Source organism: Buceros rhinoceros, unplaced genomic scaffold (genome assembly GCF_000710305.1).
Source record: "Buceros rhinoceros silvestris isolate BGI_N320 unplaced genomic scaffold, ASM71030v1 scaffold16785, whole genome shotgun sequence".
Classification (NCBI taxonomy): domain Eukaryota; kingdom Metazoa; phylum Chordata; class Aves; order Bucerotiformes; family Bucerotidae; genus Buceros; species Buceros rhinoceros.
This window is the reverse complement of record NW_010412437.1, coordinates 30060-51647: the sequence shown is the minus strand read 5'-3', so window position 1 is coordinate 51647 and position 21588 is coordinate 30060. Positions and strand designations below refer to the sequence as shown.

Sequence of the window (21588 nt, the reverse complement as noted above, 5' to 3'; positions counted from 1 at the left end):
AGAGGGCTGAGGAGTAAAAGCATCTGAACCCATTGGTCTAGTTGTAGATTCAGAGTTCTGAAACTGTACTTTGCCTTTCTATGCTCAGCTGTCATTAGTATACTAAGTTACTGTTTGCTTCGTTTATGAAACTGTAATATATGCCACATGCTGTAAGTAATTCAGCACTTAGAGAAAGGTGAACAGACATGACATCTAAGGTCCACAAGCTTTTTTGTTTTCATTATGTGTGATTCTTGCAACTAATCTCTTGTTAATGCCTAATGTAATAAAACGTTGGTTTTAGCAGGTACCTGAAATGCAGGGAAGTTCTCCCCCTTAAGTGTTTATTCCTTGTGTCATATTTTATTCACACTTTCCTATAAAATTTTTGTTTCCCGTTTTTTTTTTTTCTTACTTTAGGGAATGTAGTAGGATGACTAAGTGATAGCCTGTTCTTAAAATGGTTATGCCATCGTTAAAGTGGCAGTACTAGAATACACCCCACTGGGATCCGTCAGTGGCTCCACAGGATTGTGTTTGCGGTTGTGGCAGCCCCTGCTGTTCTCACCTCCTGCATTGGTACTGGTCCAGCTGCTTGTAGAACAGTTCAGAGAACGGGATCGGGGCAATGCTCTGCCCAGAAGGGAAAAAAAGAAGGGGGAGAGTTTTGTGGTGTTTTTTTGTTTTGTTTTTTGGGTGTTTTTTTGTTTTAAATGTCTCCATCCTCTGCCTTAGAAATTGTCATAAACTCTGCAGATACAAGTCTGTTGGCACCGTGGGTGGGCGGGAGGCCGTTGCGGAGGTGGGGCGTGTTGAAAGACGAAAGAACACGGTGCACAGGGTGCGTTTAATCCCAGCTGAGAAAAGTCTTCAGAGGTAAAGCAGCCCAGCTGGCGATTGCAAAACCTCAGCCCCAGAAACTGTCACAGGAAGAGACTAGGAAAGAGGTGGACCGGTGTTTTGCTTTGTGACTGGCATTCTGGACCTTTCAGACAGTCGCAGAGGTCCGTTTGCATTCCTCCCTCCCCTTTGGGAGTCACTGTAATGACCAGAGGAGTGAAGCTGAATTCCCAGGACCTAGGCCTACTTGGAGCTACCGAATGAATCCTGTAGGTCAAGTTGAGGAATCCGTATGTCCCAGTGAAAGATTGGGGGTTGAGCTAATGTGTACAGTGTATGAGAAGTTTAGTATGGTTGTGTTCATGTTATTTTCCTTTAAGTTTACCTTTGCAAAGTAGATAAACTTGGATGTGAATAGGTTTTAATTTAGTCGTGTGTGATTAATACAGGAGGAAGCCAGCCTGTATAAATAGTGTTGTGTTTTGTGAATAATTGGTGCCAACTGTTTTTCTGCTTTCCCACGCAGGTTAAACCAAAGCCCCTGTTGTTGAAGTTATTAAAGTTAGCTGGTGCAGAAAAGGACACTTTTACTATGAAGGAGGTGAGAACTTTTAATCACTAAAGGCGGATCACAGTGAATGCAGATAGATTGTTCTTTAACTTGGGAGGTGTGGGGAGTAGCATAGTTCACAGCTTATTAGAAGATACTGAGACATGGTATTGTTTTTGTTCTCCTGCTGGCTTGTTAGGTGATGCTCAGCAAGTTTCTCAAAACCTGAACAGAAGTATTTGGTGGTCAGTAGAATAGCAGAGCGCATGGGGAATGATAGATGAAAATCACAGTTTAAAGGGAGTTTTAGGCAATCAAAGTGAGGAGAGCAAATCTCAATGAATTTAGTGTGTTTTCTCTGACATCTAAACTTGTAACAACAGAACCTGCCTATTTAATGTCTGCGTATGTTATTTATTTTACAGGTAATATTCTATCTTGGACAATATATTATGTCTAAACAATTATATGATGAAAAACAGCAACATATTGTACACTGTGCAAATGATCTCCTGGGGGATTTATTTGGAGTAACAAGCTTTTCAGTAAAAGAACACAGGTAAAATGGGATTATTTTCTCAGAGTGTGGTTGTGCAATAATGGAGAACGTAATGCGTACGGCCTTTTTTAACTGTTTGCGTCTTCAGAGGTGGTAAGCTCTCTTTTATAATTACACGAAGCTAACTTGCAACGTCTCTTTCTTTATCCCCATCTAAGGAGACTGTACTCAATGATTTCCAGAAATCTGATAGCAGTTAATCAACAAGGTAAGCTAGTTCAGGAGGACCTTTTGTTTTGGAAAAAAAAACCAACTTAATGCATCTTGCAGGTAGTGATCAGGTAACATTGATCTCTCCATAATTAGCTGTTTGGCTTTACACACTGCTGTCCAGAGTGATCACAAGTAGTGAATCAAAGCAAACACTGTTTCTTCTGGGGGAGAAGGAAAAAATCTGAACAACAATTGGGGAATTTTGTTGGACTAGAACTGGAACAAATACAATCAGCTGGACACAGAGGTCTAAACTGAAAAATTAGTTGTTTGCTTGTATTTCTTACAGCTGAGGCCCTCAACAAGGTAAAAATGTTTAATATGAAAACTGTCTTCTTGAACAACTTATGCCACTAATGAAGTCAGGGCAAATGCTTTTTATTGGTTTGGTTTTAATTTTCAGAACTGAATGTGGGATACATTGAGAACTGGTCACCCTCAGCTACACTGAGTCTTGTTTTAAAAGGGCTGTATGCTTAAAAAAAGTACCTTTATGGTAACTTCATGGATAGCCACTCCATAAATGGAGAATAGGTGTCTGTATGTCACATTCTTGCAGTATAAAAATGCTCAATATAGCTGTTACTTTTTACTATCCTTGACTAGTACAGGAGCGGACCAGAAGCTAAACAATGGAAGCCGCTTTGTTAATTGGCTTCTAGATTCATATTAAGACATTGTTTGATACCGATTCTCCCTAAAGGCAAGTGTTCAGCTGCTGTAGACTGGAAACATGCTCTCTTTATTATCCCTTATTGTTATGCTTACAAACTTAAATTACCTCTCAAATTCTTGTCTTAAAAGAGAATTTGTATAATTCAGGGTCAGTCTGGTAGTAAATATATATAATTAACGACAGTTAATTTTTTTCTATTTAATGTCTTTCTAATTCAGTGTTCCCGTAAGATGATAGCTAGTAAAATAGACTTTGAAGAGGAAGAAGTGTAAAATATTTCCTGTCTGTTCTTTCACATCTTTAGGATCCCAGCTAATGCACAGCCTTCATTTGAAGGTGTTTACAGTAAAAGTCTGAGGTACTTTACAACTGAGATTTCTTCGTCCTCCCCACTTTCCCACTCAGTAATGTTACAGGGCAAGTGCTGCGCATGCCCGAAAAGCAAAGGAACAGGGTTGTTTTTTCTGTTCTTGCAAACCATCTGGATTTTAAATTCTGTTTAGAATTTACTTTGTAAATGCAGTGTGCAGTTAACTTCTCTCCTTTGCTTTTATTTTAATGGTTTTTGTGCCTGAAATTGACTTTCTGCTGTGCTGTATTACTGTTTTTGTTTTGGTTTGGTTTCAGACTCGAGGCATGCTGAGGCAGCTGAGGATGATGCCAGATTTCAGCTTGAAGAAGGGAATGTTTTTAAGGTGATATATTTTGGTTAATAAATTTAGCTTTGCATGATAGTGTCATTGGTTTAGGTGCAGTTAGATCATTCTAGCCTTTAACTCATGTTCATACTCAGGCTTACTCAGTATTTTTCTTAACCAGGAATCCGCGCAAGAGTTGGAAGAGAAGCAGACTTCATCAAATATGGCTTCCCGACCAGCTACATCTAGAAGAAGAACACACAGTGAATCTGGTATGTGCAGGTTTATGACGTTGAGCTTTCAGTAGCATGGCCACTTAGGGGAAAAAAGTACATGCTGCTGTCTTATTGACTTTGAAACAAATACAATTCATGTTTCTCTGCTTATCTAAAACCAAGTGTTCAGTCTGGAAAAAATACACAATTCCCTGCATTGCTCCAGTGTTGTGTTACAGTCTGGATCTCTAGAACTGATAGTTAGATGATGGAATAACTTGTTCCACAGATCTGTTAAACTTGTTCACATCAGCAGGATTTAATCAGTTGTGCTATGTTCATGATGAGAACACTTTTGTTTGTAATAGGCTGATGCAGTCAGCATTTCAGTTAACTCCCTAGACAGACAGCACAAAATTTTACATTTTCTTTGCTCTCTAAAACCCGTTTTCATTGGATTCAAATTGGTGGCAGACATCAAAGGTCTGGTAGTAACATGGGATGACTGCTTATGTTTAGGTACCTACCAATTCATTAAGCACTTTTTTAAATGTCTGGTGACTTAAGCACCGTATTTATCTCCTCTTTCTCTTTACTGTGGTTATTCAGTAATCACTGGCAAATACATTTTGGAATTGAATGGAATGTTCCTTTCAGTAGTTATCAAGTGACAAACTGGTCAGCATACACCTGAATAACTTCTAAGTTTCTCAATGGAAGTGTTCTCTACAGTTCTACCTAAATCCTAGTCTGTGGAATTTCTTACATTAGTTTGTTCCACCACTTCTGTTACCTCATGACTTGGTGGTTGTGATTACGTGGGCAGTGATAACCTTCTGTTGCTGCATAGAACTTCTTTTCCGTTAGTTGCCCCAGAACATTTTTCAGTTCCTCAGATTTTGTGTAGTAGTTTTTTGTGTTCACTGTAGGCTACTGTTGTGTTAGTCAGTCCAAAAACTGTGCTGCGTTGCTGAGCGGTTTGCACTAAATTAAAAGAACGTTTTAATGTTGTAACAAAAACTGGTGAAGGGATGGAAAGCCTCAGTTACACATCACAACCTGTAATATTTAGGCATGACACAGAGAAAAATCCTGTGCTGTGCTTACTTATTGTAGGTTTGATTAACTTTTGTCTTTGCATCCATTTATCAGTTTGTTACAACCTTAAAAGTTCTTTTAATATAGTGTTTTTATATACACTTTTTTTCTAATTTATAGGAAATCTTCCTTTTAAACCACTATTATTGTTAAATTGGGATTGTAGCGGCTCCTTCGGAGCCGCTTATATAGTGTATAGAAACCTTGTGGTGATACAGTATCAGTACAGCATGGAGCCATGACAACTAAATGAGGACAACGATGGACAGGAACAACCCTTGGGCCTGGGGGCACCAAATTTGGTGGGGCTCTCAGGGCGGAAAAAGAAAAGAAAGGGGCTGAGCCAAGAAGCACCAAGGGAAAGTAAGAGAAGTCTCAAAGTATGTACAAGTGTTTTGTTCTTTTTTCTTTTACAATGAAAGATTCAAGACTTGAAGACTCATGGATTGTCAGGGTGTGTTTTGCAAGGCAAGGGAGAAGCTGGGTGCAAAAGACACCTGTAGCGGGGCAGCAGGCTCTTATCAAAGTCTGTTGAACCAGTTTGTTCAACTCCTTCTGGGGAATTTTCACTCCACTGCACTTACATACTCACTTTGCAATGCCTTCTTAAATAAAATTGTCTTTTACCAAACACTCAAAAGTCAGTGGAGCTGAATTTTGACTTGCCTGTCCCTAAAATGCTGTCCCTCTACTCCTTATGCTGCTGTAGGTGGTTGTTTCAAAAGATGATGTATTTTAAAAAGTGTTGTCTCTTTGCCTTCAAACCAAGCATTTTTAATAAACACAGCTTAAAGCAATGCTCCCAGAGTTCAATTTTTACATATTATGCCTTGAAGATTTTCTTGCTTGTGTGTTGTCAAAGTCGTAATGGTTTGTTACAAAAATCCAGCTGAGTAAATGCAATTTCATAGTTTGTAACTCTTAACTGATAAATTTGTTGAGGTGTCTGGAACTTGAACCTGAACTTACCTTGCTTATCAGGAGCTCCTTTGAATGCATGTGACCTGGGAGCTACTTGCTGTCTCCCTGCAAATTCTGGGATGGACTCAGAAGCCCTCTGAAAGTGCCTTTCTGTCTACTGACTGTAGAGGGAGCTAGGGCAATGAAGGCCTTAGCTATAATTTCTTAAAATTAGGAGGGGTTTAATGTGTCATGTATGAAGTGGAGTAAAAATGCTTCCAAATTTGCAATTTTTGTATTTCCTGCATGTGGAGACTGCCATTTACAAGCTGTTTTGATAGGACAAGTGGGGAAAGCCAGCCCCTGAAATACTGGTTTCAGGAATGTTTCATGTTTTTCAGTGTTAATGTGTTGTTCTGTTGTTTTGTTTTTTTTAAATAAGGTTTTGGTGCCTTTACTTTTTTCCAGAAAATAACACTGAATGACTTTATTTTTCTTAAATTCCTGTATAAGTAAATTATATTTTAAGCTTCTGTTAAGAATATTCAAAACTGCATATTGCGTGGATGTTTTTGGAGTAACAAAAATTCTTGAATGTGCCCAGAAGAAAATTCTTCAGATGATCTGCATAGTGACAGAAGAAAACGACACAAGTCAGACAGCATTTCGTTGACGTTCGATGAAAGTCTCTCATGGTGTGTAGTCAGTGGTCTGTGCCGTGAAAGAAGCAATAGCAGTGATTCCACAGATTCTCTTTCCATTCCTGTAAGTCAACATATGTATTTTTGTGGTACAAATTTTGCAGATACCACAAGTGCGAATACGCCTCTTGAACCATTGTGTCCTTAATTAAAAACAGGAGTGCCTTCAGTGATGTCTGAGGAAAGAAAAGAGTCTGAAAGAGAAGCTGGTGTGCGGGTGGAATGGGGTCTTTCATAGATCTGCTGACAAAGCCAGAGTGAATTTCTTTTTAAATATTTTTTTTAAATGTTAACTTAGAATCTGTTTTTTAAGGAATATTCATACTGCTTGGCACAGTATTTAAAAAATAAAAAAGGCAGATAGATTTTGTGCTTTAAAATAAAAGAAAAAGAGCTAAGAGAAGAAAAGCAGTTACAGACAGTCTGTAATTCAGAATAGGTGATAGTTCCAGTACAGCTTTGGTAACTGTATGGAATAGTGCCGTGATGATGTGCTGTATTAATTTTCCAAGGCTTTACTGGTTTGTTTTTGTTTTCTTTTGTTGTTGTTTTCAGCAAAGGCTGAAGCAGCAAATTTTCCATGGTTAGGCTAAGTCATGAAAAGCTAATCTAACAGTATTCCTAGTCATATGCTGTATTCTGAATTAACTAATACTGTATCTTCACTCTTGCTGTTTTTTCAGTTAACTGTTCAGCCACTCAATTTAAGATTAACAAAGTTGATGAGAATAGACTATATAATGACATGCAGCTAAAAGACATCTTCTTGCATTTGTTCTTTCACCTTTAAGGAGAGCCTTTGTGAAGTAGTACCTGCAGTCCTGAAGCTGGCTGTAGGTTGACTGCAGCCTCCTATTACAGAGCCAACAAAAGGCTTTTGGATCTAGTTTTATATTTTTACCTACGTATAATGCGTCTCACAAAAGGTGTTCTCTCTAACAGCAGCTGGTCTCATTTCTACCATAGCTAATTAATCTGAGTAGTTCGGTTTCGTCTTACAAGGTGTCTTAACAGTAGTGGTTATGGGTATGGACCGGTGAATTTGAATGTGCAATTTCTTTCTCTTTTTTACAGGATCTTGATGCTAGTTCATTAAGTGAAAACTCTGATTGGTTTGACCACAGTTCTGTTTCAGACCAGTTCAGTGTAGAGTTTGAAGTTGAGTCTATTTATTCAGAAGATTATAGCCATAATGAAGAAGGACAGGAGCTCACAGATGAAGATGATGAGGTACCTACTTGTTTGGTTTTCATTTTTTTGATTAGGAGCAGGAGGATGTGAAAGGGGGAAGGAAACTTACAGGAATACTTCATGTTGAGATTCAAAGTAACTCTTCAGGTTTATCTCAGGATTTCATGTGCTATGTCACAAAGTGCATCCAGTCGTTCATTAAATCAAATTAAATGCCTCTGTAGTTGAGTCACCATTATACACTCTCTAGGCAGTAACTGAACGGTGCTAAGGCTTTCTGCAGGCTCTGAAACAGACTCCTGACAGTCTGGAAGTCTGTCCGTTTAACTTCATTCAGTAGCTGTTGGGAGTTGATGGCAGCATGTGTACTGGAGTCTTTCTGCGTTTTTTTATTATAGAAGTACGTGTTGAGCTTTGACAATGCTTTTGATACCAAATGAAAACTACTCTAGTAGCTCTTTGCAAAGGGATATTTCTGAATCATTTGCCTCCCTGAACATGTGTTTCACAGAGAGGCTGAAACACAACTTTAGAAATTTACATTAGGAGGCCAAAAGATAGGAAAATAGTGATTACAATCATTTTCAAGAGATGTAGATATCTGGAATGTCAGGAGCGAAGTGGGAAATTACTTCTTTTCTGGGTTAGTTTTCTGTTACTTCAAACAGATAAATCAGCTCATGGCAAGATTGGGTAAGTACAGAGGCATAATTTGCCAGGGACATACATGGCTCTGGTACTTGAGAAGCTGAATGGGACTGAGTGTCCTGAAGTACACCGAGTTGTACTGCAGAGTTGCATCCTGAGATGAGGTGGTGATTTGGAGGAAGAAAGGATTGAGGTGTGCCCCGCTCCCCACAGCAGTGTTGAGAATCGCAGAATGCTTGAGGTTGGAAGGGGCCCGTGGAGGTCATCTTACTCACCACCCCGACCTGACTCAAACAGAGTTGACTGCCTTGGGCCATGTCCAGATGACTTTTGAATATCTACCAAGGATTGAGGTTCCACAGCTGCTCAGGGCAACCTGTACCAGTGCTCGGTTGTCCTTACAGTAAAAAAGTATCTCCTGACATTCAGACAGAACCTTGCTGTGTTTTGATTTGTGCCAGTTTTCTCTTGTCCTGCTGCTGGACACCACTGAAAAGAACCTGGCTCTGTTGTCTTTACACCCGTTTCAGGTTATTTATACGTATTGGATGAGACCTGCCTCCCCCGCTCACCCATCCCGAGCCTTTCATTCTCCAGGCTGAAAGGTCCCAACTCAGCCTTTCCTTGTGTGAGAGCTCTTCTAATCCTTAATAATCTTAGTGGCCCTTTGCTGAGCTCTCTTCAGTAGCTCCATATCTCATGTACTGCAGAGCCCAGAGCTGGGTACAGTGCTCCAGGTGTGGCCTTACCAGTGTTGAGCAGAGGGGAAAGATCACCTCTGTTTCAGGTGATCTATTCTACCTGTCCAAGTCTGCATTTTTCTTCAAACTGTATCTTACAAGTGCGAACAGCTTTCTTCCCCCAGATCAGTCATCAGATTTTGTGGAGTTACTCACTAACATAATTTAATGTATATGCACCACTTTCTACATTTCATTAAAAATCTACCAGGAGATCTATTGGATTAAAAAAATCTATCAGATTTTAAATTGCATTTAATTGTTACATCAGTACTTTGTTTTATCTAAACCAGGTTTATCAGCTGACTATTTACCAGGATGAAGATAGTGATGCTGATTCATTTGATGAAGATCCAGAGATTTCTCTAGCTGTGAGTAAAAACTTGACTGGCAAAGCATCGTAAGCTGGGTGAACTGGCAGAACAGATCAGGGAATATAGATAAGTTCTATTGCTACTGGTGATTTTTAAGAATTAAATCAACTTTTTTCTTGTATGCTTTTCCAATCCTCCCTTACTCCTCTTTTCTTTCCCGTCTTTGGGAAGGGGGGGAGGAGTAATAGTGAGTGTCTGTCATTTGTCTAGTGGCTGGCCAAGTCCTAACTTGTGACAGCTTGAAGATTCCAAGACAATATTTTATGTTTTAATTATCGAATAAATTATTATTAAAGAACTTGATTTTTTTTTTAAATCCATAATCTTCCTAATCCATTTAAAAAAAAAAAAAAGAAAACAAAACAACCAAGCCCACACTATTTCATGGTTTCACTGTCTGAAGGAAATTATTTGGAGCTTAAATCTTTGGGAAAAAAAAAAAAAGCTTAGTGATGTATATTTAAAAAACCTCTTCTTAAAAATCGTAAGTATCTAGTTTTATTCATATCCAAGCTGAATGAAGGAATCTGCAGTGTGCAGATGTGAAAGAAAACCTGTTTTCAGAACAGTACTGTAAAATAAAAGATTTTGAGGCTTTTTCTAACTTCTCTGTCAGGAGTTTGAGGCAAAGTGCGTAGACATACATGAAAAAAGCACACATCCGAGTTAGAACACAGAGTATCTTTTTAATTTGTATTTGTTTTTCACTGTTGAAGCATGAACAAAGCAGTTCTCCAAAACTGTCCGAAGTGTTCCAGTCCCTTGATGGTCTGTAGCACTGAGGGGCTTTGCTATGTGTGTAAAACACAGGGCTAGCAACCCTTTAAAAACATAGCACTGCAGAGAAGTACGGCTAGCCATTATCTTTATGAATTAAAATTGGTCTTTGAGTCTTTTGATGTCACTACTGTTACTCAGGAGTCAAACAAAAGCACTTTGAATCTTTTGAGGAAGTTTGGGGTTTTGGTAGGTTCTTTTTTTATTCCCCCTACAGCATGCACTATATCTAAGGAGCTTTATCCTTAAAAATGAAGTGTATTTTTAATGAGGTAGTGGCTTATTTCCAGGGTAGTGCATGGAGTAGCCTCTGAGACAGTGACACAGCCTTTTCTTAATGGCTGGCGGTTTTGATTCTCTAATACTACGGTGCAGGAGTGCCCTCGCCAGGCCGTTTTGCATGCCAACAGCTCTGTGTCTTACAGGTTAAATGTCCTTTCGGTTTCCATTCCAGAAGTCAGTCGTTGAAAATAATGCAAATGGTGAATATTTTATCAAAAAAGTTTTTCATGAGTTTTTTCAGTTTTACATGAGAAATAATAAATCGTTGTTATTCTACCTCTTGATTTCACAAATTACTGCGAAAAGAAAGATAAACAGAGAGTCTTAAAATCAGGACTATTTTAATCTAGAACTGAAAAATGGGGCCAAACACTGAATGGAATTTTAAAGTTGTAAACAAATTGGTATTTTAGGATAACTATTTTTTTGGCAGTTATAAATTGTTTATAATCTCTGAATACTTCACTTGTAAGCGTTCCAAGTAGCTTAAGCTGTTCCAACCTTTAATTCACTAAAGGATTATTGGAAGTGTCCCGAATGTAGCGAAATGAATCCTCCGCTCCCAAGCCATTGCCACAGATGCTGGGCCCTTCGTGAGGACTGGCTTCCAGATGAAAAGAGTGATAAATTGGAAAAGAGCAAATTAGAAGGTTCCTTCCCTCTAGAATCTGAAGAAGGTTTTGATGTTCCTGACTGCAAGAAAGTGAAAATGACTGAAGATAAAGAACCAGCTGTGGAGGAGAAGGAGGACAAAGCAACACAAATTTCTGAGTCCCAGGAAAGTGAAGATTATTCGCAGCCGTCGACATCGAGCAGCGTGTTTTGTAGCAGTCAGGAGGACTATAAGGAACCTGAGAAGAGAGAAACGCAAGACAAAGAGGAAACCATGGAATCCAGTCTGCCCGTCACCAGCATAGAGCCCTGTGTCATCTGTCAGAGCAGACCTAAAAATGGCTGCATAGTACACGGTAAAACGGGACATCTCATGTCATGTTTTACATGTGCAAGAAAACTTAAGAAGAGGAACAAACCCTGTCCGGTGTGCAGGCAGCCCATACAAATGATTGTACTAACTTATTTTAGTTAGATGGATGTTGACTGGCAGCAGTGAAAGGAACTGCATAAACTGGTTAAGAGAGTGAGAAACTATTTTTGTATGCTTATTGGAAAATTAATATTTTGGGGTCTCTTTACACTTGGTATGAAGAGTAATTGCTGAAATAAACGCACTGGAGCCGTTAAGAAGTTAGCCTAATACCTCTAAGTCAGCTTGAAGATTTTAAATTCGTCTCTAGAGAAATAACCAATTTCTGTAAACTCCTGCCTCTTCAAGTGTTTTATAACAAGTGCTATACAAGTTAGTGACATTTGGTTTACTGGCTTAAATACACACATTAAAAAAACAAATTCAGTGATTATAAGAGGAGAGACATACTGAAGAGTTCGTTCATGTGAATTTCTCCTCTTAGGAAGATAGAAGATTCTCCAGATTCCAGTGTCTGTTGCCTGGTGAAGACAACAGGCTTAATCGGAGTCCTCTGAATAAGTCAATAAAACAAATAAATAGAATCTTGTCTCCCTCATTCCCAAAACTTAAAATTCTTCCAAGTAACCAAACTACAGGGGAGATCTTCCCAGGAAGTAGGGGAAGAGGGGATAGAAAATCCTTTAAGCTTTTGGAAATAGAAAAGGGTTCTGTGTGTCTTTTATTTATATAGTGTGCGTTGTGAACTTCAGGGTCCTGTGCGACTTGAGAAGTCACTGGTCCAACTTCAGTCTTACAGTTACTTCTTAAACGTCCTGAGAAATGGGCTTTTAAAATGCTTCCTGGGTTTGAAGGTTGGTACTATTCTGATTATTATTTTAGCTGTGTGAGAAAAGACTTGAACAGGCAAGATAAATGAAGGAGATGCTATCTAATAATCCGGTCAGGCAATATTAAGGGACATAAGACGAATTCTTCATCTGCACTTGTTACTTCAGCATTGCAGTGTGCAGCTTTGTCACTACATTCGCTTGAATAAAAAGAGTAGAAAAAGAAGTCCAGCTTCATCTGCAGAAACAAATAAGCTGTGTAGTTGTGGTTCACATGGACATGCTTTCAGTTCAGTACTCCTGCCAACCTACACTTTATTATATTTACGTGTGTCAGAAGAAGTCTGAAAATCTGTTGTGAGATGTTTGGCCAACTCAGAGTTGGTCTCATTTAACCTGTCCTTTACCACTTTTAGCTCTTGTCACCTCACTGTCCTTTGTCAAAAAACTTTGTGAAACTTCTCAGTTCCTCTGTTAAGGAGTCTACTCATTGACTCAGTTCTGTGGTAGCATGAACATATTTTTGTAAGCTCATGTAACTTCAGGATACTCTTAAATTACTTATCGGAGCTTTTTTTCAGATGGAGAGTTTCCATACCGGTGAGTTGTATTTATGCCGTGGGAAAACTAGCTTACAAGAGGAATTGTATGCTTTTAGCACCTTTTAAATTTTACCCGTAGCTGCTGGTTATCTGCCCAGTAGAGAAGGACAAGTAAGAAGTCAGGGGAGCGCAAAGAACAGTGATGTAGCCTAAATGCAGGAATTGTGCTGTGTTGCCATGCTGCAGGCTGAGGTTAAGCCTGTCTGCTAGTGCAAAGACTTTCACTGCTATAATTACCTTCATGTCAGAGATGAAACAGCTACTGCAGCAAGGTGGGGCTGCAAGCACCTGGAAGCCAGGTCAGTACCCAGGAACAGGACATAAAGCTGTACAGGAGAGACTTGCTAAACCCTTGGTTGTTCCTTGGCTGCAGAGAAACACGTTCAGGGCTAAAGACCAAATTACCAGCATCAGACATGTTTTGTTTGTACATTTGAGCTAATTCTTGAAAAAATACTACTAAAAGATACTAGTATCTCTGAAGTTTTACCATAACTAATTTTAACTAAACAACATGTAAATCCTAGTGGTAGTCTTCAGATTCTTACTTGCAGATTTCTTGTCCCTTGCAGTTCATAAGGTGGCAGCGGGTAGCTGGGAGTTCTTTGGTCAGCAAGTAACCTTTCATGAGTTTCATGGGACTGGAAAATCCTTCAGCCTGAGGTAAACAAGATACTTACATTTTTCAAGTGGAGATCAGATGGCTGCCTGCCTTCGTTCACACTGCTGCTTACTTGTTTTTCCTGATTTCTGATTTAACAAACTTGAGTGCAGTGAAGCTTGCAGGGGGTTTTCTGTTGCACCTGCGGGTCAGAACCAACAAGTGGTTATACTGCAGTTTGGAATGTGCGGCTGAGGTGGATAGAGGTGGATACTGGGGAGAAGTGCAGATGATAGTACTGGAGTTGTACTTAAAAGGCTTCATCTGTTACATCATTGTCTCTTGTGTCTCACGCTGTTCCTGTGCGATACGTTCTCTGCAGTCACTATGGTGGCTGTGTAACGGCAGTTCTGGGGGAGCAGCTGCTCTTACTTAGTTCCCGCTGGGCCAGGCTGTACCATCCTACTCTTGACAGTTCTCTTCCAGTCAACCCCCTGAAGTGATCTCTGTATTTAAAGAAAAAAAAATTTCATCCATTTATTCTTTCAAAAAGGAACGTTTGGTGAGTGATGATCCTTGCTGTTCACCATCACTCAGCTGTGGGATCTTTCTTCAAAAACAACTTAGTTTCCCGGTAATGCTTTCTGTTCTGGCAAAAGATACATTGAGAGTACACAGCACCAGGAATTTTCCCTTGTGTGATCTGAAATTGTCCTTCCTCCCTAGCATGTCTGCTGCTGTGGGGAACAGCCCTGGGAATACCCTCCATACCATGCTGAGGAAATGGGTCATTTTGATTTCTTGGTCTACGGCCAATGTACTGTGTCAGTGAATCTTTGTTTTGAATTTTATTTTCTGGCTTAATGGTACAATAACTTCTGCCAGAGCTCCCCACCCAAAGCATGCCTTACACATAAGGGAGTGATGAACATTGGTGTCTTTCCCAGTCCCCGCATGAGATGCTGGCAGGTGAGTGCACACCTGGGATTTGGGGGGGTTGTACATGCTGCTGCAGCCCCAGCCAGAGGGGTGGGTCCTTGGTCCGAAAGGCTGAACTCTTCGGGTCTGCCTTCACGCCCTCATCCCAGCTCACGCTGGGTGGGTGGTGACCAGCCTGGTGTTCATCACCCTGTTCTTTCCAACCTGTAAACGTATCTCTGGCCTTGGGTAGTGGCACAGAAGTTAGTTAGCAAAAATTTAGTACAGAAGTTGACAATTGTTCTTACTAGGCAAGGTCTTTGAGCTCCTTGTTTAATGTTGAACACATTTTACTCTTTAATTTATTGCAGTTTGTAAATACTCTTGTGCTTACAGTTAATGTTTTGAGCTTTAATTTATTGAATTTAGTCTATTGGTACGTGTGTGGTTCCATAAATACGAATACTTGGTGAATCGCAGTTGGAAGAAAAATATTTAAGATATTATAGCATTACAGAGAAAGACGCTATTAGAGGTGCTATAGGAAGATTCATGGCTTTTTCTTTTTTCCTTCCCTTCAAACAACTTCTGCATTGAAACTGAACAGCATTTGTTAAACACGAGATGGAGGCTGGTGCAACATTAGATGGGGGAAATGTGGTGGTGTTGGTGGTGGTTTTCCTTTGGGATGCTTTTGCATAAGCAGCCAGGAATCTGGCTCACTGCTTCAGTGTGCTGGTGACGTGGGAGGTGATGGTCTGGAGGACGGGGTAAGGTGGTGGGCGCTTTCAAGGTCAATTTGCAACAGGCAGTCGTTGCTTTTGCCTTTGATCATGTGACCAAGACAGTTGAAGGGATGACTGGATGCTGACAAAATGTGGCAGTGCTGTTTTCAGTGTTTTCATCTATTTCTTTGTGCAGTTCAGGCAGAGAATAGTTATGTACAAATGCTACAGTAACTGGCATTTATTTTGTTTCATGAAGTACAATAAACCCACTTTTTATTAAATACGGCTTTTTCATTATGTAGCTATTTATTGGTACTGAAAGTCAACTCTTGACCCAAGGAGGTGGAGTGCAAAGTGTCTGGCATGTCTCAAACCGGCGGAAAGCGTTGAGTATTACACTAGTTTTTTGAGAACCTTTAGTACTGAGTCTAGGCTTAAGATTTATAAGTTATGGAATGTGCTGCTTTAGTCCTTTAAAATCCTGCACAGTGGAAAACAAAGTAGCTGGATCATACTGAACGTGCCCACTGCAAAGATGCTGCTTCATGTCGAGCAGCGCCCCTGGAATGCGGGCTTGGTGTCACTGATGAGCACGCCCGGAGACACCTGTGCTGTGCCGTACGGCACCAGGAGCCGTGGCTGCTGCTTCGCCTAGCAGGTTGATGGGGGAAGAGTGAAAGCGCTATAAAATTTTAATTGATGAGAAGCATTATTACATTTGTTCTAACAGCATGGGACGATTTCTGTCACCACATTCTGTGTGCTGTAGATTTGTTTACATGTTGCTGTTTCTGAAATGTCGGCCTGGTTGGGTACAAAGTCACATGCAAGACTTGAGGCAGATTTTTTTTTCCCCTAAAGACTGAGGGCAAAACAATGCCTCATTCTTACAGAAACTGTCAACAAGAATAACAGTTCCAGAAAACTGCTGTCATAGAAAAGAGGTGAGAAGATTACTGGAAGTGTAATGAAACCGAACAAACTGAAATGAATAAACAGGATGAGTATCGGGGTGAAGAGCTTTTCTTCTCCATCTTAACCTAAAGCTGCTGTTGTGTCACGGCATAATTTTAAAAGTAGAGTTTATAATTTCAAAGCAGTTAATTTATTCTGCCCATTAACTTGCCACACGTGTGGTGGGGCAGTGGCTATCCAAGGAAGATAGGAAATTTTTTTGTGCAACACTTGGCCTAAAAAGAGTCATTAGCTGTTGTGGTGCTTCACCACGGGAAGGAGTGTGGAACACGTGCCCGTGTAGGGGACTGTGGGCAGAGCAGTGCGGTGTAGGGTCACCTGTGAACATAGTGAAGTGCACTACCCAGTGCGTTTGTGCTCTCCCTGCACACCCCCTGCATTATGGTATGCACAGCAGCACCAGCCAGCGCTTCACTGGAGCATCAGCTCTCCTGGCTGGCAGATGTGCATCTCTGTCCTGAGGGGGTCACCTGCCCAACTGGTTGAACTGCTCCAGCTCATCCCTACCTGACTCAATGTCTTACAGCGACTTACTTGGCTAAAGTTCATGCAAACAATGTAAAGCCAAAAAAACCACCAAACCCCACCACCAGGCTGCCCCCCTGAAACCTGGGCTGATGGTGTCTTTTAACAATGGACTGCACTTGGTGAACATAAAAAATTGTTGTTTTTAACTAATGTGTGCTTTTAATTTTACTTAGCACAGATGCACTGAAAGCTTCAAGTGAACATTTCTCTGTAGCGTGTATATATGTGTATTCTATGTGTTAAATTTGTTGGTGATGCTTAAAAAGGTGGTGTCTCCCCTTTGGAGTACACGTTGCCTTAACTGCCTGCTTTTAAAGGACAGTTCTCATTTTTAGCTGGATTAATGGCTGTCAGCGATGTGATGATTACACAATACCTAAAATACCAAATGGCTTTTCCAAAAGCTGCGTGTGACTGTGTTGTCTGACAGCATATAGCTGGAGTAACTTAAACAGGCCAGTTCATAGTGAATTCACATAACTATGCAATTTTGCCACTACTTCTAGAGGAACGTGCTGTCAAGAACTTTTGCCGTGGTGCGAACCTTGTAGATGATACCCACTGCACGTACTGCCCCAGTTGGTAACCATGAAATACAACTATCTATCTATCATCTGCTCAAATTGCACAGAGTATAGATTCCATTTATAAGAATTATTAAGTAAGTGTGTTTCACTGCTCTTCTGGTTTTCAGTTTTTCCTTTTCTGCAGAAATTAAAAACTGTGTTGCATTTAAAAGCTTTAAAATAAAGATTTGTTCATATACTCCTTAGTGCTCTTTTTTTTTTTATGTCAATTACTTGATCGTTAGAAGTTCTACTACTTATTTTTTCATACAGATTTTTTTTATTCTGGGAGTCAGGGCTGAGGCTCTTTCTGCCCTTGCTCAGCTGCTGCGCTACTGGCTTCTCACAGATTTCTTGCCTTTGGGGGATTTTCAGCTCAAGGGGTCTCTAATTCTTGCTGTAAGTGGCAGAATCAGAACTGAGTATCGGTGGGGTTAGAGGATGATTATTTACTCCTTTGTCTGGTGAACAATCTACAGCAGTTACGAGAGGGAAAAAAGGCAGAAAATTCACATGGACATAATGAAAACATTCAAAACCCAGTAAGAACAGATCCCCTTTCCCATCAGCATGGGTGTTCCATTTCAAAGTGCATTTACAGCTTCATTTGCTGCACAGCCCTGCTATTTTGTGGGGCTTGGTGTGACAGGCAGGAGGTAGCACCAGCTCAGAGAAGGCAGTATGTTTAAAAAGGCATCAAAAGATTTATTTATTTGCGTTCCTGCCTTTTTTTTTTACTGTATACAGAAAAAGATTGATGTTGCCAAAGATAAGTCTCCTCAGGTTACTTTTCAAAGTGCTTAAAAAAATGACTGGCAGCTGAAGTTTTAAAATAAACCAGGAGATGGTACCACCTGGCTTCTCTTGACAAATTTTATGTTTATTGGGCAACTTTAAAGGGCCCTGAAAATGACTTGCAACTGGCCAGGCGAAAGGAGTCTGCTTATTCTGCAAGCAGTACAGCCCAGCCAGGGGAACACTGGGACTTCAGCCGTCACTGAAACCATCCTGTGCACCAGGCTCTGGCCTGCGCCCGTGCTGCACGTGCCTGCCAGCTCCTGGTAGACGTGGGCCAAACAGTCTTGTACCAGGGCTGTGAAACAGGCTTAAACACTTTAAAGCCATTGATAAAACTAGTGAGATGAAAATTTGAGTGGTAGGCGGTTCTGTTCCATACAGAATTCAGTAAGAAATAGACACCAGCAAGGGTATAAAGCTCTCGGTGACTGTTTTCACACTTCTCACCAGCTCTGTGTTAGGGGAACTCTGTTTTCTGAGACCTGAGGAACTCTCTTTTTCCTGATAGCGCAGGTTATCATCAAGCTTCCAGCAGCACGGCCCTTCGGCACATACTTACGCTTCATTTCCATCTTCTTGTCTTATGATGTGTCTGCGTTCCTTGTCTTTATCTTATTTCAGCCCTGAGCAGTCTCATCTGTCCAGGCAAGAAAGAGCATACGTAGAACTGCCATTCCTCATTATAGCAGTGGCTTTATTAGGAGAAATTAGCATGGAGCTAATTGCTTACAGTTGTGTGGCACAGAAGCCGTTGGTTAACAAGGAACCCAAGCCTGCATGAAACACTTGCAAAACAATCCTAGACTTTTTTGAACTCAGGCAAATTCTTCATAACGTATTTGTACCAAATTCTACAGTTTTCTCCTCAGGCTGCACAGAATTTCTTTAGAGTAAAATACTTGCGTAGAAAAATATGATAGTCTTGTTGTAATTAAAAGGAAACATTTGGTTGTCCAGCCAGTATTTTACAAAATACAATAAACATACATCTGAGAATTTGGTTTATAAAAACATGCGTTCTTTTGCATATACAGTTCCTTGTCTGAAAAACCATGTCTGCGCAGGAAGCTCCTGCCTTGTCCTGTCGTGTCACTCCTGACTTTGTATGAAAATTACAAGCATAACAGTGATTAAACCCAAGATACGCAGAGCTGGTTTTACTGCAGCTGAAGCCAGTTCGAGCTCTTGGTAGAGCGGAGCTTTGGGACATGAAACAGCTCTTGATCTGACAGAGACTTCCGAGAAAGAAAAGTCGTGTTTCACAGCACTGAAGTTACCAGTATTGTCGGGTATTTCCACTGTCTTCAGCATCGATTTAAGTCCTGGTACTGTAGCCTAGGAGCAAACAGGAAATCTTTCTAACTTCTTGTAATGAACAAAGATCATTCAGCTGAGAAACAATCATTTTCCAATGTGCTCATTTTCACTTTCAACATATAGGAACAAGTGTTCCAAATGTAAGCTGAGAACACAAACTGAGAAAAAAGTTTTCACCTTATAGCAGTAAGACTAAACCCCAAAAACCTAAAATAGAAACAGTAATAGAATATGTATTTACTATGAGGGAGCACCGTGTACCATACAGGAGTGGGAATCCTGCAATTTCACTTAAGCATAAGCCCCTGGCTGCAGCAGGCAGAGCCAGGGCTGCAGGGGTGTGCTCTGATACCAGCTACTGACAACCTCTGCAGTGAAGCCATTTCCACCCAAGGAAATAACTGTCGCTGATGGTGGTGTCAGACCGTCTCTGCCTGGGGCTACGTGGGTCCCAACCTCCACCTCCTCACCCTTCAAGAGCTCTGCGGTTTGTTTCAAACACCTCAAGCCAGCGTCATGGAGGTCCAGACGCTCATCCCAGCTGGCTCCACCATGCGGGACAGATGAGCAATTACCCCTGAACATTCTGGGGAGTTGAGATCTTGCTGTATCACAACATTTTCCTTCTGCTGACTCATGTTTAAGGTACTAATTTCTTTTAAATCTGCTAAAGAGCCTTTACAGCTCCTGTATGTGACTTGAGCAAGTTCAGCTCACTGGTCTGTAAGGATGGAGTCTCACTGTGCCCAGGACCTCAATGCAGATAGAAGCAGTAATTCAGTAAGGCCACACACTTACATTGATCACATACGTCCCAGGCAAAAGGAGAAGAAAGTACTCCCCGTGTTCATTTGTTCTGTAAGGGCAGACGTGAGGCCTTCCTTTGGCTTCCACAATGGCGTTGGGAATAGGATTCCCGTTCTTGTCAGTAACTTGACCCTTGACACCTATGAAAAACAGAGAGAAGAGAAAGGTCACGCCCTGTAAGGGTGGGGAGCTTCCTGCTCCGAGAAAGTCCAACTGTTTTGAGCTGGATGCACTCAAGGGCTACTTCACTGCTTTCAAGCACATCTCATGATCTCACTAGTCACTTCTATCTATCTTCTTACAGAAGGGAGTTAAAGTAGAAAATCCTTTGTTGTTGTTGTTAGTTTATCCTCACTTTATGTAAGAAAGCAGCACTATAATCTCTGCTTCTAAACCTCATTTGTTGAAAGCATCATATGTACTTCCCACACATGTCTTACTGAAGGGCTTCAATCTTTAGTACTGGTTTGGGTTTTTGTTTTGCTCTTTGGGTTTTTTTGTTTGTTTTTGTTTTAATTTAAAATAACCCAGCCCCTTAGGTAGTACTTCCCAATGGCAGAACACCAACAGTGGCTGCTTAGGAAGCAGTTTCCCTAAATTCTCACACACTGCCTTCAAGGCAGCACTGACATTAAGCAAAGGTAAAACAGCAGATCAGACATCCTGGGCCACACAACGCAAAACAAGCAGTGGATTTGTGCAAACCCTCCAACTCGTGAAATACCACTGCTTCACTAAGCAGCAGCTCTCTTCCAACTGTGAAGTCAAGACCACACATACAGAAGCCTTACAAAAATACAAAGTCCAAGCAGCAAAGACCCGTGACACGGTGCATGCACACACACCCACATACATTTAGAGACCTCTGAAATAAAGGACTGTCCCCAGGCTGCCCAGGAAAGCTGCCTCCTCGAGGGGGAGATGGCCCCAGGGGCCTGTCCCTTGCTCCTGCCCTGGCGCATTTGAAGCCCCCTGCAGCCTGTAGTAGTGCCCATCGCCCCACACCTGACACACCTGTAAGCTCCCCTCCCTCACCCAGCCCCGGCCTTGTAGCCCTTGTATTCCGAAGTAATAGCTCCCAAGATCACACCAGAGCTCCTCACCGCGAGCTATGACACTGGCCCAGGCTGCTGAAGAGTTGCCCCTTTGCGACCGGCTGCCCTCAGCTTTAGCTCCCTTCCCCGTTCGTATACCCACCTAGATGTACTTGCTTTATATATTCTATCAGAGCAGCTTTGTTGTCTCTCCAGAACTTTTCCAGCTGGTCTTCCGGAGGGTATTTACAGCATGACAGCTCCAACGTGATTTCAAAACATTGTCCCCAGATATAGTTGAAATCTTGCATTCCACCTTAAAAGTGAAGTAACACAGTGTTCAGTTGCAAAGAAGCATCGAGTTCAAGTTAGAACAGGCGAGTTAAAATGTTGGTACTTGCATCACACCTGCAAAAAAAGTCAATCAGACCTCACTGCCACACGTGTATTTACTGCCTCCTGTGGCAAACCAGCTTAAATTACTCCAGTCACACGTGGAATGTTGTTTTCTAAAG

The 21588-nt window shown here is 41.0% G+C and overlaps 2 protein-coding genes across 3 annotated transcripts in view; one reads left to right on the top strand and one right to left on the bottom strand.

Annotated features, from left to right (window-relative positions):
- Positions 1 to 11618, top strand: part of MDM2 (MDM2 proto-oncogene, E3 ubiquitin protein ligase) — a 12604-nt gene extending 986 nt beyond the window's left edge. The window contains exons 2-10 of one of the 2 annotated variants that reach the window (XM_010136397.1): positions 1349 to 1423; positions 1798 to 1931; positions 2090 to 2139; positions 3448 to 3515; positions 3640 to 3730; positions 6276 to 6436; positions 7447 to 7602; positions 9245 to 9322; positions 10902 to 11618. In XM_010136397.1, coding sequence (XP_010134699.1) covers positions 1349 to 1423; positions 1798 to 1931; positions 2090 to 2139; positions 3448 to 3515; positions 3640 to 3730; positions 6276 to 6436; positions 7447 to 7602; positions 9245 to 9322; positions 10902 to 11471 — 1383 coding nt within the window. In that variant the 3' untranslated portion in view covers positions 11472 to 11618. The remainder of the gene's footprint in view (positions 1 to 1348; positions 1424 to 1797; positions 1932 to 2089; positions 2140 to 3447; positions 3516 to 3639; positions 3731 to 6275; positions 6437 to 7446; positions 7603 to 9244; positions 9323 to 10901) is intronic. The other variant, XM_010136398.1, reaches the window with a different exon arrangement.
- A 7386-nt stretch (positions 11619 to 19004) lies between these two features.
- The window catches only part of CPM (carboxypeptidase M), a 32637-nt gene continuing 30053 nt past the window's right edge, over positions 19005 to 21588 (bottom strand). The window contains exons 6-8 of the mRNA XM_010136399.1: positions 21237 to 21389; positions 20031 to 20179; positions 19005 to 19250 (exon numbers count right to left, since the gene is read on the bottom strand). Of these exons, the coding sequence (XP_010134701.1) occupies positions 19005 to 19250; positions 20031 to 20179; positions 21237 to 21389 (548 nt within the window). The remainder of the gene's footprint in view (positions 19251 to 20030; positions 20180 to 21236; positions 21390 to 21588) is intronic.